Here is a 16,350-nt window from a genome sequence, read left to right as displayed (position 1 = left end):
ATGTCTTTTTTAGAAGAGAGTAATGGGGGCCAAATATACAAAAAGAAATCATCACATTATAATGAACATTGTATTCCATACTTGGGCTTACTCAACCCAGCACTTCAGTGTGATAGCTGAATGAGCAATGTGGTCTAATTTAGCTTCCTACCTGTCTTACATAGAAGTTCTCACTGGTCACCAAATTATGAGGGACAATTGTTATTGTTTTGTTGTTTAATCCTTAAAAGGCTATTTAAAATGAACCTATTATAGATCTGTCCCCTTATAGGTTGATAGTAAAAGGTAATTAGGTAGGGCTGACTCACTGGCTGTTAGCCTAGCTTAAATGTGCTCCTTTCAAGCACAAAGGACTGACCAATGCCATAAAATAAATTACAGATAACTCCAACAATATGTGTGCTCATTCTCAGAACTAATAATGCTTGCTAAGAATTGCAGAGGGGGCTACTTGTGCTTATGAAGCAACCCTGGGCACTCAAAGCAGTACCCAAGGTTTGGAACTATAGGGCATTTGGAAGTAGGGATGTGGGTAGGTACAGAGCTAGGAAAGGAAGGAAAGCAAAATGGTGCAAAAGGTAGAGGCAAGAAGCTGTGAGAAGCAGAGGAAACAAAACAAAACTTTAGGGCAAAAACAGGGGCCAAAAGACAATTGGAGGAGAATATCGCTGGTGGAATGAGGACAAAGAGAAATGAAGATAGATAAGGGCTAGATAATCTGGGAGACCAAGGGGACCTGGATCCTAGGTCCCATTCTGCGACTGCTCCATTGCTCCTGGTCCTTTTCCCACAAAACTTCTCAAAATATTGTGTATACTTGGTATATCAACTTCCTCACCTCCCATTTTCTCTTTAACACACAACAAATTTCTAGTCCTAAGGTAATATTTAATATTATACATTTGTTCATGTTTCATTTCAGAATATTAGTGCAAGAAGGGACTAGCACTCTTATTCTTTTGGGCTTTTCCAAATTACCATATTAGGATTAAAACAGGCTGACTGTGATATGATCTGTGAAACATGCATTACTACTCACATAAACTGATTTCAACTTCTATTTTTATATGCAGTTAATCAGCTGAACAGGTCCGTACATAATAATATACAATTCTTTTAATAATACTCCAGAGTGAGGAATCTTGTGTCCCTGCAATAGCTTTATTACTGTAGTGTTCTTCACTGGCTTCTTCCCAAGATTATTATCAGAATGAGGTTACCAAGTCTCATATACAGTATGTTTCACATCATGATCAAGTGTCTTTGCTTGGTGGGAAAAGGAGGATTTTTCCATTCTGTGGGATACAGATTTACTCCAGAGATGATGAGATAAATGTCTCCAAGCTGCTTTCTGAATACCACTCCTCTGAAAGTACTCATAGAGACTCATAGAGACAACACACAAAACATGGCCCTTTTGGCAGAGTTGGGGAAGGCTGTAGCCTGTGTACAGCTAAAGGACACAGAATCAGAGTAAGGGACTCACGAGTTTTTAGCCTTATTTAAGTAAATCTCATGTGATGGCACAAGGCAGAAAAGGAATTAAAAAGGAACTATTCTGGTGGAACCAAGAGCCCTACCCTGGTTACCTCCCTCTTGGCTCCTTCAATACCCTCAAGGAACTCTATGGTATTCTAGGGCATTGTGGAGCCTACTGGTAAATAAAAATCTAGTGAAATTCCACTCTTTTGAAGCAATAAGGAAATGTAGGCTCAGCAAGAAGAAACCTGCACAAGGTTATGGATTTCTTGACTGACAGACATCGGAATACAATTCACTCTTTAGCCCGCATAATGTAAACAGTTGGTAGAGACACTAGAAAGTTCCTTGTCTAGATCTCTTACAGTCATTGGCCCCTCCTAGATAAAAAAAAAAAAAAAAAAAGGGCCGATGAACTTTGCCATCTGAGCATGAGGGTAATTCTTTACCAAAAAAACAAACAAACAAACAAACAAACAAAAAAACACAAAGCAAAGGAAAGAAGAAAAGAAAAATAAAGAAAAAAGCTCAACAGAAACGTCAGTTTGATTACTGGGATAATGTTAGAACTCTGACTCTCCCAGCTACAATTCTTACGCTGCCTTAATTGATTTAACTTTCTCTGCAGAACGTCTTATCTAAGACACCTCAGAGTACTGTTTTATTAGAATGCAAAGGGTTTTCTACAATGATGTTGCAACCCGGTTGGAAAAGGTATCAATCAAAATGACAATAAAGGTCAGAAATTATCTTAATTATTAAGAGAACTCCAACTTTCTTGGTAAAGTAATTCTTCATTGGCAAAAACACAGATTTCAAAAGCCACAGGATAAAACACATGCATGGGCATTTCAGTGCGCAAATGCCTATCATCACACTCCATGATTTGTCTCTTTAGAATTAACTTTGATCTGGAGGGACTTAGCTACTTAGTTATAGGTATGGTACCTATTAGGGCAATCAGCATATGCATCCTTGTTTTACTCCCAAGCCATGCTATACGGATTCTGAGAAATTATAACATGATAGTAGCATAAACTTTCTTTCTCTCATTTTCTCTTGGTGGATTTTAGTTTGCTATGGAATCAATTTCTCCTTTGGCTGTTTTCTGGGTCATAATTCACCAGTTTGAGCTGTCTGCTTCTGAATTACATTCTAAATGAGATTTGCAGCTTTCCTATGGCTAAGTCCCATTTTCCTATGCTGAATTCCTAACAAACAATGATTCTTAAGAGCTGTCTATCTTTTGACAGGCAATATTTTTTTCTGATTAAAAAGGAACCCTGTTATTCTTCTGTAATTATTTTAGTTGTAGTGATCCCAACTTCCCCCTCCTTTTAGGCATAGGTTTGCCCTCAAAATAGGAGGAGTGTCAACAAACCATCAATAAACCTTGCTGTTCCATCGTGGCTTATGGAAAATGAAGGGAATGCTCCCAGCTCTTCCTGAAATACATTCAAAACAATATTGACTGAGTGCTAGCAAAGTATGCTTGCTTCTCTGGCACTCAGGAAGTTTATGTCTGACTTTAATTCCAAATGAGCACGCGCCATCAAACCCAGACATTCCAATCCACAGCAAAGTCCCAGTGCTTGGAGGGATCTAGAAACAGTTTAGCCTTTAGTTGCTTTTCAGTTACTAGAGATTCTCTTATTCTGCTTAACTCTCTTCTCTAGCCATATAAGCCAATTATAATTTCCCTGTTCCCACAAGAAGAAATAAGAACAATTAACGTTTCTGTAGTGCTTTAAGTGGAGGAAAAGGGAAGTGGGAAGCCTACTAGTGTAGATAAGAGGTCTGATTTTAGATTTCTGTCCTCCTTTCTCCCTTGCCATATAGGTAATGCACTCCTAATCATGAGTAGTCAGACTGACGGGTTTATTATGCACTAATATATGCTAGCTACTCGGTCAGCAGCTAGCGCATTTTAATGATGAACTCCATTTTCAGAAGAAGCAAAATTGCAAAATAGCATATCATGGAGGCATCTGCTGAACTAATGTCATCTCTTTTTGGATAGTGCTACTCAACTGGTAAATCAGAGAATGACATAAAGCACATCAGGACTTCAGTTAGGCTTTTATAGTATTACTCATAAGTTTTTAGACAAAATGGATAAATGTGAGTAAAATGATAGTTATTTTTTGGTTGGACGACCATGTTCAAAGAGGGGTGATGACGAATTGTTGTCCAGGCTGGACAGTGTTCTATAAAGGGCTTGCCACATTGATATTTGACATTTCCTGATTGCCATTTTTCCCTGAGGATGGGGGCCTAGAATCACTGGTTCTTAAAGCTCCACAGATGACTCCAATGTGCAACCAAGGAGATCCACTGATATAGGGTCTGTGGTTCACATACTATACTACATATTGTTTTTAGCAGTAATACCAATAACTGTCTTCCAGCGATCCAGTCTTCGATACAGCTTCACAGATGTTTCAAGTAAGGGATAGAAAGAGAACACTTAAAATCTATTTTAACTTGGATAAAGATTTGGAACATTACCATAAAAGGTGTTTCAAAGAGTCTAGTAGGGACTTCAAGTGGACGTCATTTTTTTACATTTCACAAATAACAAATTCCATCAAAACCTGTTGATAAGAATAGCCCCATTACATGTAAAAGCAAAGTTAATAAAGGGGCACACTCTGGGTGCTGAGGAAATAGACCAAAGTTTTGTTTGACAAAAATGATTGTGTCTCCTTACTTAGCATCAGGTTATTATAATAACAGTTGTTTAAAGCCTTCAATTAACAAAAAAGTTGATGATATCAGCAGAACAGTAACATTTGATTTGTATATCCACAGGGAAAGTTAGATTTTTAACCCCAGTCACTTTGGCAAAGAGAAGGAACAAGGTACTTAATTATTGGAGGCTGCACTAAAACTGTCTATAGGTCACAGAACAACATGTCCAAGGCCAATTATGTTGAGTACAAAGATTTCAGGCAGTGGGGGACAGTAAGAAGCTTGTGTCCTCTCTCTCTGGAAGGGTACCAGCCTTATAACATCAGTACAATTAATAACTCTCTGACCTTTAAAAGGCATTTTATGAACAAATTAGGTCAATTAGTATAGCAAAATTTACATTAAAAAATCTCAGCCACTTTCTAACTAAGGGGAAAAGTAGTTAATTCATTGCATCAATAATATGTTAATAGGCAATATTCATAAAGGGTCTGCTCAGCTGGAACTGATACAACAGAGACACAGAAAAACTCACAGTGAAACATAAATGACCTTGAAATGTATAGCCCCAGACTTCACCTTGAACTTCTGTTCAGTGTTACCTGTTCATGGTAATTGTACCGAACTGTGCAAAACCCTCCATTCCTTGAGTAGATGGGTGTGCCACTCTCATGAAGGATATGTTCTTAGAGAGTGCTGAATCCAACCTCCCTTCATGAGTGGGTAAAAAAAACCCTCTAAACATCCTTTCTCTGTTTTTCCTATCTTACTACTTTACTATCCATATATACGTTTCATACATATAAATAAATATATATATTTTTTTCCTACAATGAACTGGACACTGTGGTAGGTGATTTACATATATTATTCATTTAGTTTTCATGCTAACTCTGTAAGATAGACATAGTTCTCATTTTACAGATAGGAAGCAGGCTTAGAAAGGTTTTAAGTAACTTGCAGAAAGTCACAGAACTTGCAGGTTGTAGAGCCAGGACACACCCAGATCTGCCTGACTACAGGACCAAAATTTTTCACATCAACATGCTACTCTGTACTCTACTACTCTGTCTTTCTTCCACTTATTTCACTTCCTTCCTTCTACCTCTTTCCACCTCAAAGCACACAATAGTGGATGGGTTGTAGTGTTGGAAGGATATTAAAGAAAGGACTAATCTGGCACTCTTTTATACTCCTCTTAAAGCTCTGGATTATTTTCTATTTCCCCACATATGGCCTGGGCACCAGGATCCAAGAAATCGCTGCTCCCTATAGGCTCATGTTAGATCTTTTTTCTCTCCAATCTCCCCATGGTTTCAGCGACTACATTTTAAAGATTCCAAATAAGGGCATATAGCCTGAGACATTGTGTTTCCTTCAAGAGAACATTAGGAAAACATATTTGAAATCAAAACCAAAAAAGTACACCTGATGCCTAGAAGAGACAAAATTAGAATAGGGCTAGCTCTATGTGGGCTTGTTGATTGATTAATTGAAGGTTTATCACACATACAGAGAGTAATTAGCAAAGTTAGAGTAAATCCTTATCAGTAGAATTCAACAGGGTGGTCTTTCTGACAGGTCTTTTTGTTGCAGACTTAATGTAGGCTTCCTGAACCTTGTGGTTTGTTAATCTGCAAGTACTTGTTTAGATATCAGGTGGTGGCATCTAAGATACAAGCTGTTAATTGTGAGTTCTAATCCTAGGCTAGAAGATGCCTATAAAGATTAAAACTTGTTTCCTTTTTCTAATAATTAGCAGCCTAGCTAAAGAGAGATCAATTGTAATTGGGGAATTGAAGAAGGTAATAAATCCATTACCGAGACTAGTTGTTTTACAGAGCCATTTGTTTAATCCTTAAAATTTGCAGGCTGTAAATTACTCATTAGAAGGCAGAAAGCAAAATAGCCATAATCCATTTAGTGCCTCCAAACTCCAAAGACTTAGGGGAGGAAATCCATAGAAACAAGAGGTCTGATGTGTTCTTTCACTGCGATTTCTTAATGGGTGAAGGTGGTTAAACAATAAGGAAAAGCCCATGTAATTATCCTGATGCGCTGGACCATAGGCCAGGGGTGGACTTGATTAAATCCATGGAGGGCTAACCCACAAACGGTGGGAAAATGCCCCTTCTTTTCCACTCAGCCCTGAAGGCAGCTAATCAATGTGCACATCTCATTTCCAGATTGTTGCATGAGATCAGAGAAATAGCCTATAGCATTCATTAGGGCATTCCCTCATATCTGTTGTTTTCTAATCAGCACAGGGAATAAAACAAGAGACCAAGTACCAGAGAGGAGTTAGGAGAAAGCCAGGAGGAAGCTGTCCTCCTCTCCATATATAGGGAATGCAGCTCCCAAATACAAAATGTTTAACTGCAAAAACAACTAGACAGTTAGTTTATAGGTCTCTTTACATGCATAGAAAGCCGCATATATTTGGTTTGAATATGGATTTTGCAAGCTTTATATGAAAACACTTAACCATTTACTAAGAACAATGGTTTTTTTTGGCATACCAAGGGTACAATTCAATTTTAGACTCCTAGTGGTAATGATGCAGGCAATATACAAGATGCCTATGACACTAGCACTGTGCATGAACTTTGAGAGTAGAATTTGAATCTGTGCATATTTTCTTTTTTAAACAATGTGATGCCTGTTATGTACACAAAACACAGCTTCTATTAATAGCTCACGGTTGGGCTATACACAACAAAATACCTATTGCTCACTTCTGCACTGAGTAAGCATTTCTTTCGTACCTCTTTCCTTTCCTCCTCATGATCAACAGCACATCTCCGCAATAAGATGATAGGATTAGGTTGTGAAATGAAGTTTTTCTCTTTGCAGGGATAACAAGATCACGTGAAGATCAAATCTCTGATTTTGTGGTAGCAAAGTGAGTTACCAAACGGAAACTGTTTCCAATCATTTTCTACTTGACAATCTAATTAAGTTTGTGATTTCACCAGGTTGGCACTATGTCTATCTCTGTGTTCCACTCAATACCCACCAAGCTGTTGTTAATCAATAAATCATTACTGATAATGAAGGAAAATCCAATTTAAAAATTACAGCTGTTCTGGAAAGGCATTTATTTACTTTGTTAAAGTAATTATAAAGCAAGTGTTTTTTAGATTGATCATTTAACCATGTCATGTAATAAAAGTACTTTCTCCCCACATCTCACTTAAAAAAAAAGCTACATGTATTTTACATTAGAAAGCTATACTAAGGAATCTTAAAGACCCTTGTCATTAAAAATACAATCAAAGCATGTTAGAAAAATGTTAGAAGTCCTAGCCAGAGTAATCAGGCAAGAGAAAGAAATAAAAGGCATCCAAATAGGAAGAGAAGAAATCAAACTATCTCTCTTCCCAGATGATATGATTCTATACCTAGAAAACCAAAGGCTTCTAAATCTAACAAACAACTTCAGCAAAGTTTCAGGATACAAAATCAATGCTAAAAAACTTAGTAGCATTTCTATACACCAACAACGTCCAGTTAAGAGCTAAATCAATAGCACAATCCCATTCACAACAGCCCTAAAAAATAAAATACCTAGGAATACAGCTAACTAGGAAGGTGAAAGATCTCTACAACAAGAATTACAAAACACTGATGAAAGAAACCGGAGATGACAAAAACAAATAGAAAAAATTTCCATGCTCTTGGATAGGAAGAATCATTATTTTTAACATGGCCATACTGCCCAAAGTAATGTACAGATTCAATACTGTCCATATCAAATTACCAATGACATTTTTCACAGAATTAGAATAAACTATTCTAAAATTCACGTGGAACCAAAAAAGCCCCAATAGACAAAGCAATCCCAAGCAAAAACAACAAAGATGGAGGCATCATATTACCTGACTTTAAACTATACTACAAGCCTACAGTAACCAAAACAGCATGGCACTGGTACAAAAATAGACACATAGATGAATAGGACAGGTGAGAGAACCCAGAAATAAAGTCACACACCCACAACCACCTGATTTTTGACAAAGTCAACAATAATAAACAGTGGGGAAAGGACTACCTATTCAATAAATGGTGCTGGGATAACTAGCTAGCCATTTGCAGAAGATTGAAATTGGATCCTTTCCTTTCATCTCATGCAAAAATCAACTCAAGATGGATTAAATACTTAAATGCAAAACCTAAAGCTATAAAAACCCTAGAAGAAAATCTAGGAAATACCATTCTGGACATGGGCCGTGGCAAAGATTTCATGATGAAGACTCCAAAAGCAATTTCAACAAAAACAGAAATTGACACATGGAACTTCATTTAACTGAAGAGCTTCTGCACAGCAAAAGAAACTATCAATAGTGTAAGTAGACACAACCTACAGAAAGGGAGAAAATATTTGCAAACTATGCATCTGACGAAGATCTAATATCCAGCCTCTATAAGGAACTTAATTAATAAGCAAAAATCAAACAACCCCATTAAAAAAATGGACAAAATATGCGGTGTTTGGTTTTTTGTTCTTGCGATAGTTTACTGAGAATGATGATTTCCAATTTCATCCATGTCCCTACAAAGGACGTGAACTCATCATTTTTTATGGCTGCATAGTATTCCATGGTGTATATGTGCCACATTTTCTTAATCCAGTCTATCATTGTTGGACATTTGGGTTGGTTCCAAGTCTTTGCTATTGTGAATAATGCCGCAATAAACATACGTGTGCATGTGTCTTTATAGCAGGGGACTGTTGTGGGGTGGGGGGAGGGGGGAGGGATAGCATTGGGAGATATACCTAATGCTAGATGACGAGTTGGTGGGTGCAGCGCACCAGCATGGCACATGTATACATATGTAACTTACCTGCACATTGCGCACATGTATCATAAAAGCTAAAGTATAATAATAATAATAAAAGAAAAAAATAAAAATAAAAAAATAAAAAAAAAAAAAGAAAAACTAAAAAAAAAAAAAAAATGGACAAAAGACATGAACAGACACTTCTGAAAAGAAGACATACATGTGCCCAACAAGCATATGAAAAAACGCTCCACATCATTAATCATCAGAGTAATGCAAATCAAAACCACAATGAATACCATCTTACACAAGTCAGAATGGTTATTATTAAAAAGTCAAAAAGGGGCTAGGTGTGGTGGCTCATGCCTGTAATCCGAGCACTTTGGGAGGCCAAGGCAAGTCAATCACTTGAGGCCAGGAGTTTGAGGCCAGCCTGGCCAACATGGTGAAGCCCTTCTTTACCAAAAATATAAAAAATTAACCAGGCATGGTGGTTCGTGCCTCTAATCCCATCTACTTGGGAGGCTGAGGCACTAATCACTTGAACCTAGCAGGCGGAGGTTGCAGTGAGCCAAGATCATGATCACGCCATTGCACTCCAGACTGGGCAACAAAGCAAGACTCTGTCTCAAAAAAAAAAAGTCAAAAAATAACAGATGCTGGCGAGGTTCAGGAGAAAAGGGAATACTTATACACTGCTGGAGGGAATGTAAATTAGTTCAGCCACTGTAAAAAGCAGTTTGGAGATTTCTCAAAGAACTTAGAGTTATCATTCAAGTCAGCAATCCCATTACTGGGTATATACCCAAAGGAATATAAATCATTTAACTCAGCAATCCCATTACTGGGTATATACCCAAAGGAATATAAATCATTCAACTCAGCAATCCCATTACTGGGTATATAATCAAAGGAATATAAATTGTCCTTCAATAAAGACATACACACGTGTATGTTCATCACAGCACTATTCACAGTAGCAAAGACATGGAGTTAATTTAGATGGCCATCAACAGTGGATTGGATAACGAAAATGTGGAACATATACACCATAGAATATTATGTAACCATAAAAAAGAATGAAATCATGTCCTTTGCAGCAATATGGATGCAGCTGGAGGCCATTATTCTAAGCAAATTAATGTAGAAACAGAAAACCAAATGTTGCATGTTCACTCGTAAGTGGGAGCTAAACATTGAGTACACACAGACTCAAAGAAGGGAACAATTGACACTGGGGCCTACTTGAGAGTGGAGGGTGGGAGGAGTCTGAGGATCTAAAAACTACCTATTGGGTACTACATTCATTATCTGGGAGATGAAATAATCTGTACACCAACCCCAACAACATGGAATTTACCTATGTAATAAACCTGCATATGTACCCCCTGCACCTAAAATGAAAGTTGGAAAGAAAAAAGAATTAAGCGAGAAAAAGAGAAAAAAAGGGTAGTTACTCTTTCTCCAAAAAAAAAGAAAGAAAGAAAGAAAGAAAAAGACAAGGAAAACTGTGGAGACATTGTAAGATAAACTTTAAAAAGCTTACAGTAAATTTGAAAATTATAACTTGGTGCTTCTATGTTACTGGTCTCAGAAAAGAGCCAATTCTGGTCACTTTTGGTGGAAGCCAGAAATGATATTTGGCCTTTCTTCTTTCCTAGGAATAAAGTAACTGACTTCTCCTTTGACTTACCCTGAGTGGATTTTCATTAAGGTAAGGGGGTTCACCTTCCACCATTTCAATTGCCATAATTCCCAGAGACCAGATATCAACTTTCGGACCATAAGCTTTTCGAGTCACCACCTCAGGTGCCATCCAATATGGAGTTCCCACCATAGTGCTTCGTTTACTTTGCTCAGGAGTGATCTGGGCACAGAACCCAAAGTCAGCTGCAGAGAAGAAAAGCCAGTTAAAATAAGCCCAAATTATTGTCCTTTTACAATATATCACTTACAGACATGGCTGTACCTTCCTTTGCTACACACTGAGTTTCCACAACTGCCTAGCTCATACCTTTTTGTTAACTGATGTCTCAGCTGGTCCTGATTTTAAGAAGGTCTGAAATAATTGACTAACGTGATGTCATTTTTAATAGACTTCAATCTAATTCCCCCTCATCACTGTTTTCTCAAACTTACAGAATTTTTCAGTTTCCTAATTAGGTATTTGTCATTTATTCATTCCATAAGTCACTAGAAATTCTGAAATATTAAATCCAAAAAATGTGATCACAATATTCAGGAACAGTGTTAGGAAAATTATTTACTTCAAACTGGGCTGTAACTTCTTTCAAATAAATCACTTTCAGTAACCATTATCTTCTTAAGATATACAATAAAAGAACGGAAATTCCCTGATACTCTAACACCACCTGAACCAAAATACCTACTCAATTTAACAGAGCCATCCATCCCGAGAAGAATATTGTCACTCTTTATATCTCTATGGATCACCTGGTTTGAGTGCAAGAAATCCAAAGCTTGCAGGCACTATTAAATCAGAAAAAAAAGTTCTAATTATATCACAAATAATTTTTAATACTAAGTTTTATTTATAGATAAATTTTGGGCAGGGATATAACTTTATATTGTCAAGTGAAATCGATTACTGAATGCTTTAACAACACCACTTTAAAGTCACATTACCATTTACATCAATGATGCCACTTAGCATTATACATGCTAAGTATGATGGCTGACACATCAGACTAGGACATGAAGAATGATAATGTGATAAATAGCACCAATCAATAATACAGCCAAACTAACCAATTAATATACTTTGGCCCAGTTATTTGGAGGATTCAGCTTGGTCTTCTATAGCTGTGGTAAGCTTCATTGTACATGGCATGATTTGATTCAGAAGTTCTGGCGTGAAACCCAGGAATCTGCATTTAAAACAAGTGCCCCAAACTATTTCTAATGGGTAGTCAGGTTTGGGAACCACTTCTAGGCTATGAAGTAACTGTAGGCACTTGTTTGGAAATGCCTTTGCAGTGTAATGCCGGAAGAAGGAAACCACAGGCTCAGGGTAGTAAGTTTGATTTATTGCATGAATAGAAAACATGTATGTTTGGTGGATATGTGGGGTGGGGGAAATGATAATGAGAGGAGAGCAAGGAAGGAGGAAATTTAAGTGAACAACTTATAAAAAAAAAACAAGCAAAGATTAGCTGATATCACTTAGTTTTGTTTTTCTATCATTGGTTTTCAAGTTTCAGTGAGTCAGAGTTCCTACTTTTGTTGATAGAAAACCTCACCACAATAAATGGGACAGATTATAATGCCTAAGATGAGACTCCAGTAAAAAGTGTGTGTGTTTTTTAATATTCAACAAAATAAATATAATAACATCTCTTTAATTTAGTTTGAAACCCCTTAGGAGTATGACACTTACTGGAAAAGAGACAGACCGTCAGGCCCACTTGGGGGCTGTAAGGGAAGTTCAGATAGTACTGTGAAAGCAACTGCTTTCTGGCCTGAGGGAGGACCTTGTTTAAATTGCCTTCTAAAAATGATGAAAATATAATTTATTTTACATGGCTCATATTACACACGCAGGATAAAATAAGTATCATGTAAAAACTTCCCCAAATTAAAAAGAAGTGCTATGCCAATATCACTGGTTCCCATGTTCACGGAAACTACAGCATGTGGGTTTAGGTATGGCACCTCACGAATGGCATAATGGAACTAAAAGATTCACAAAAGGCAGCTAAAATAAACAAGGGGCTCAGAAGGGTGATGCTGGGGAGTGCTATCAGGACAGAATTTAAATTGAAGTTGGCCTTTCCAATTGTTTTCAGTGGAAAAGTTCTACTATTGTTACTTTGATGATACAAACATTCTGAATAATCAGAAATGAAGAACTGCCAATTTCGGTGTTCTTCTCAGCTAGAAATGCTCTATTTGCTTACCTCTCTGCAGACAGCTGCTATCTGTCCTTCATCCATACAGGTCTCCGTGACCACATCAGTCAGAGAGCCACCAGCCAAGTATTCCATGACTACCCATAGTTCATCACCCACCAAGTAGCTATAACAAGAAAAGAAAAGACTTTGCCTTATGACGCTAAAAAACTGGCGACTCTGATATTCCCAGGCCTCAGTTCTGATAGAAGTCAACTCTGAGTTGTGCTATGCCCGTTACCTTTGAGAAGGTATTGAGGGACATACACCAAGTGATCATAATATGGAGCCAAGGGTCACCAGAGCCCTATAATTCAGGCAAAGAGAGCATGAGGTTATTCAAATCACCTGACACTATCTGAAGGCACTTTAGCAGTACAATCAGGTCTCTCTGAAACCTTGCTTATCAAGAAAGATGAATTATGGGAAATGGAATGAAACCAATGTTCCCACCCTGCCCTAAGACCCATATCAATGTGAAGCAAGATTTTCTATCCAGTGGTGTTCAAACTGTGGTGTCCATAAAATTCACCTGGAAAGCTTGTTAAAACCAAAAATTCACAGTCCTCATCTTATTATTTATGGAAAGCAGCCTAGAATTCTGAATTTTTTACAAGTGCAAATGCATTGTTTTTTTTTGTTTTTGCAAAATTACAAACACGGAACGACTTTAGGTTACTCTGTTGCAGGTGGCTCCTAAGTTACACTTTAGGAGACACTGATCAAGACTGTAAAATTTGCAGCCGGGTGGAGTGGCTCGCGCCTGTAATCCCAGCACTTTGGGAGGCCAAGGTGGGTGGATCACCTGAGGCCAGGAGTTTGAGACCAGCCTGGCCAACATGGCGAAACCCCGTCTCTACTAAAATACAAAAAATTAGCCAGGCGTGGTGGTGCACGCCTGTAATCCCAGCTACTTGGGAGGCTGAGGCAGGAGAATTGCTTGAACCTAGGAGGCAAAGGTTGCAGTGAGCTGAGATTACGCCACTGCACTCTAGCCTGGGCGACAGAGCAAGACTCTGTAAAAAAAAAAAAAAAAAAAAAAAGACTGTAAAATTTAACCCTCTTTTTTCCTCCCAGTTTTTCCTTCTTCTGTAACATTGGTCTACCTGGCCCAAAAAGCAGAAAACAGTATCTTAAGCTTATTGAGTTTGAAGACCTAGATTTAGTTTCTTTGTATCCCCTCCAGAGAACACAGCACAGTGGTACTAAACAAACTCTTTTTGAAATTGAATGGGACAGATGTTAACCACAAGTGAAGAGTTAGTGCTGCCTTTAAATACCTATTTATAACACACTGTTAATACCACTGATAAAGAGACATTAATTACCAGGTTTAGGAAAAAGGTTTGAGATTAAAGTCTGAATTCCCTAGACCTCACTGTCAGTTAATCACAAAGCACCCATTAAAGCCACTGTAGAGGGCCATTGTAGTCAGCCTTCTTCACTTAGACTCCCAGAAATTGTACTGGCTCCAGACAAACACTTGATTTAATGTTTAAAACACCACTACTCCCTCCTATATGCAATGGTCTATTTTCTGCCAAAATGGAGCTATGATTCTCAAAATGAAATTATACAAACTTCTTATGTTTACAACCAAGACCATAAAATGTTTCTTCAAGTGTCTGATATGTGGACAAAGCTAAGTGAGTGCAAGTTTAGCAACAGATCTAATACTCTACTACACTGTAGCATTTGAGAAATATTTGCAGAATGTTAAATGAACGAATCCCAAATAAAGTAATTTGCCAAGAAAAAATGATATCCCACAAAGAATATAAGTACATAATAAGACAAAACACTTACCTATCTAAATAATTAACAATATTAGGGTTCTTATTTTCCCTCATGACCAGAATTTCATTAATAATTAATTCCTTCTTGGGTTGCTGTTGAAGGTTCATCTGCTTTATGGCCACCTGAATGGCAATTAAAATATAAGAATGAATTACAATCATTATAATAAACATGAATATTCATATTTTAGGGGACATAGAGTGAAACATACATTCTTTATTTACTAAGCTCTTTCCCTGTGCCACAAACTCATGCCCCCAACTTTGTTTTTTTTTTTTTTTTTTTTGGTTAATCATGGGTAAACCACTCACTTCAGAGGCTTTGGGCACCAAGGAAGTAAACACCTATGTCAACCCAGTGCTACCCATTTTTTTTTAGGCGAAGTTGCCATCAAAGAATATAACTGATAAATATGAATAAAAGAAAATAAAAATCAGGATTGAACGTTAGCACTTACCTCTTGTCCTGTTGCAATGTCTAGTGCTGTATAAACAGTGCCTGATGCCCTGTGAAGGTGAAAATTATCAAAAGAATAAGCAATCAAGCTGTTACCAATATATTTTACTCGAAATAAAATGTAATTATTTTGAGGGGAGGAAAATTAGCAAACTCAAAATTATGAAGTAAGAAAAGGAACAACCTTTTAAAAAAATTATTATTGTGATTTAAAAAAGCACTTCACAGGAGATCTACCCTCTTAACAAATTTTTAAGTGTACAATATTGGAACAATCTTTTTATACAGCAAATGCACCTGAAACAATCACAATGTATCCCTTGTGGTGGACTAGGAACTCCGGTCAGACTTTCTGGCACCAGTCTGAGTGTCATGCACTATGCAGTAATAAATTAAGCAAAATGGCCCTGCTTCTTTTAGGAAACTCCTGGAATCCCCTAAATATTTCTTGAATCTTGTAATAACCAACATTGCAGGCCTTTCATTAAACTGAAGAATAGTTTAGGAAAGAATATATCATCTTTTGCTTAGGCAAGTATAAATTAACCTTCCCTTTTAGTATAGAAACAGAGTGGCTCTTTTCATATATTTCCAATTTTTAAGACCATCTTCATCTAAAGACCAATCTCTCTCAGTGCTGTACTGTACTATAGCTACACGAAGCAATAGCAACATGACTTTACTATTGAGCCATTGTTTTCTTATTTTTACTAAATTTCTCAACAACTTCTAGTATGAGGTGTCACTCCAGCCCAATATTCTTTTAAAATCTGTCATTTCTGGGCCTGGTGCAGTGGCTTGCACCTGTAACCCCAAAACTTTGGGAGGCTGAGGCGGGAAAATTGCTTGAGCCCAGGAGTTTGAGACTAGCCTGGGCACCACAGTGAGATCCAGTCTCTATGAAAAATTTAAAAATTAGCCAGGTGTGGTGGCACATGCCTGTAGTCCCTGCTTTTCAGGAGGCTGAGATGGGAGGATCACTTGAGCCCAGGAGGTCGAGGTTGCAGTGAGCTGTGATTGTGCCACTGCACTCCAGCCTGGGTGTCTCAAAAAAATTAATAATGAGCCAGTCCATGTCTCAAAAAAATCAATAATGATTTTTCTTTATATCTATTTGCTATATTTCTTTATATCTAAAAAACATTTAGATATAAATATTTGGTATATTTCTTTATATCTATATTTCTTTTTATCTATAAAAAGAAATATCATTTGCTATATTTCATTTTATATATCA

At 37.3% G+C, this 16,350-nt stretch overlaps 1 protein-coding gene across 16 annotated transcripts in view; it reads right to left on the bottom strand.

Moving 5' to 3' along the window:
* Positions 1–16,350, bottom strand: part of PAK3 (p21 (RAC1) activated kinase 3) — a 297,720-nt gene that overhangs the window by 21,042 nt on the left and 260,328 nt on the right. For all 16 annotated transcript variants that reach the window (XR_010138925.1, XM_054544144.2, XM_054544143.2 and 13 more), the window contains 5 exon segments: positions 15,115–15,163; positions 14,667–14,779; positions 12,870–12,987; positions 11,343–11,442; positions 10,646–10,842 (listed from right to left, as the gene is read on the bottom strand). Coding sequence is in view for 15 of the 16 variants with exons in the window: in XM_054544144.2 (XP_054400119.1) it covers positions 10,646–10,842; positions 11,343–11,442; positions 12,870–12,987; positions 14,667–14,779; positions 15,115–15,163 (577 nt within the window). In the remaining variant the exon portion in view is untranslated.

Source organism: Pongo abelii, chromosome X, assembly GCF_028885655.2.
Source record: "Pongo abelii isolate AG06213 chromosome X, NHGRI_mPonAbe1-v2.0_pri, whole genome shotgun sequence".
NCBI classification, from domain to species: Eukaryota; Metazoa; Chordata; class Mammalia; order Primates; family Hominidae; genus Pongo; species Pongo abelii.
Note: the sequence above shows the minus strand (reverse complement) of the source record. Positions and strands in the feature narration are given on the sequence as shown.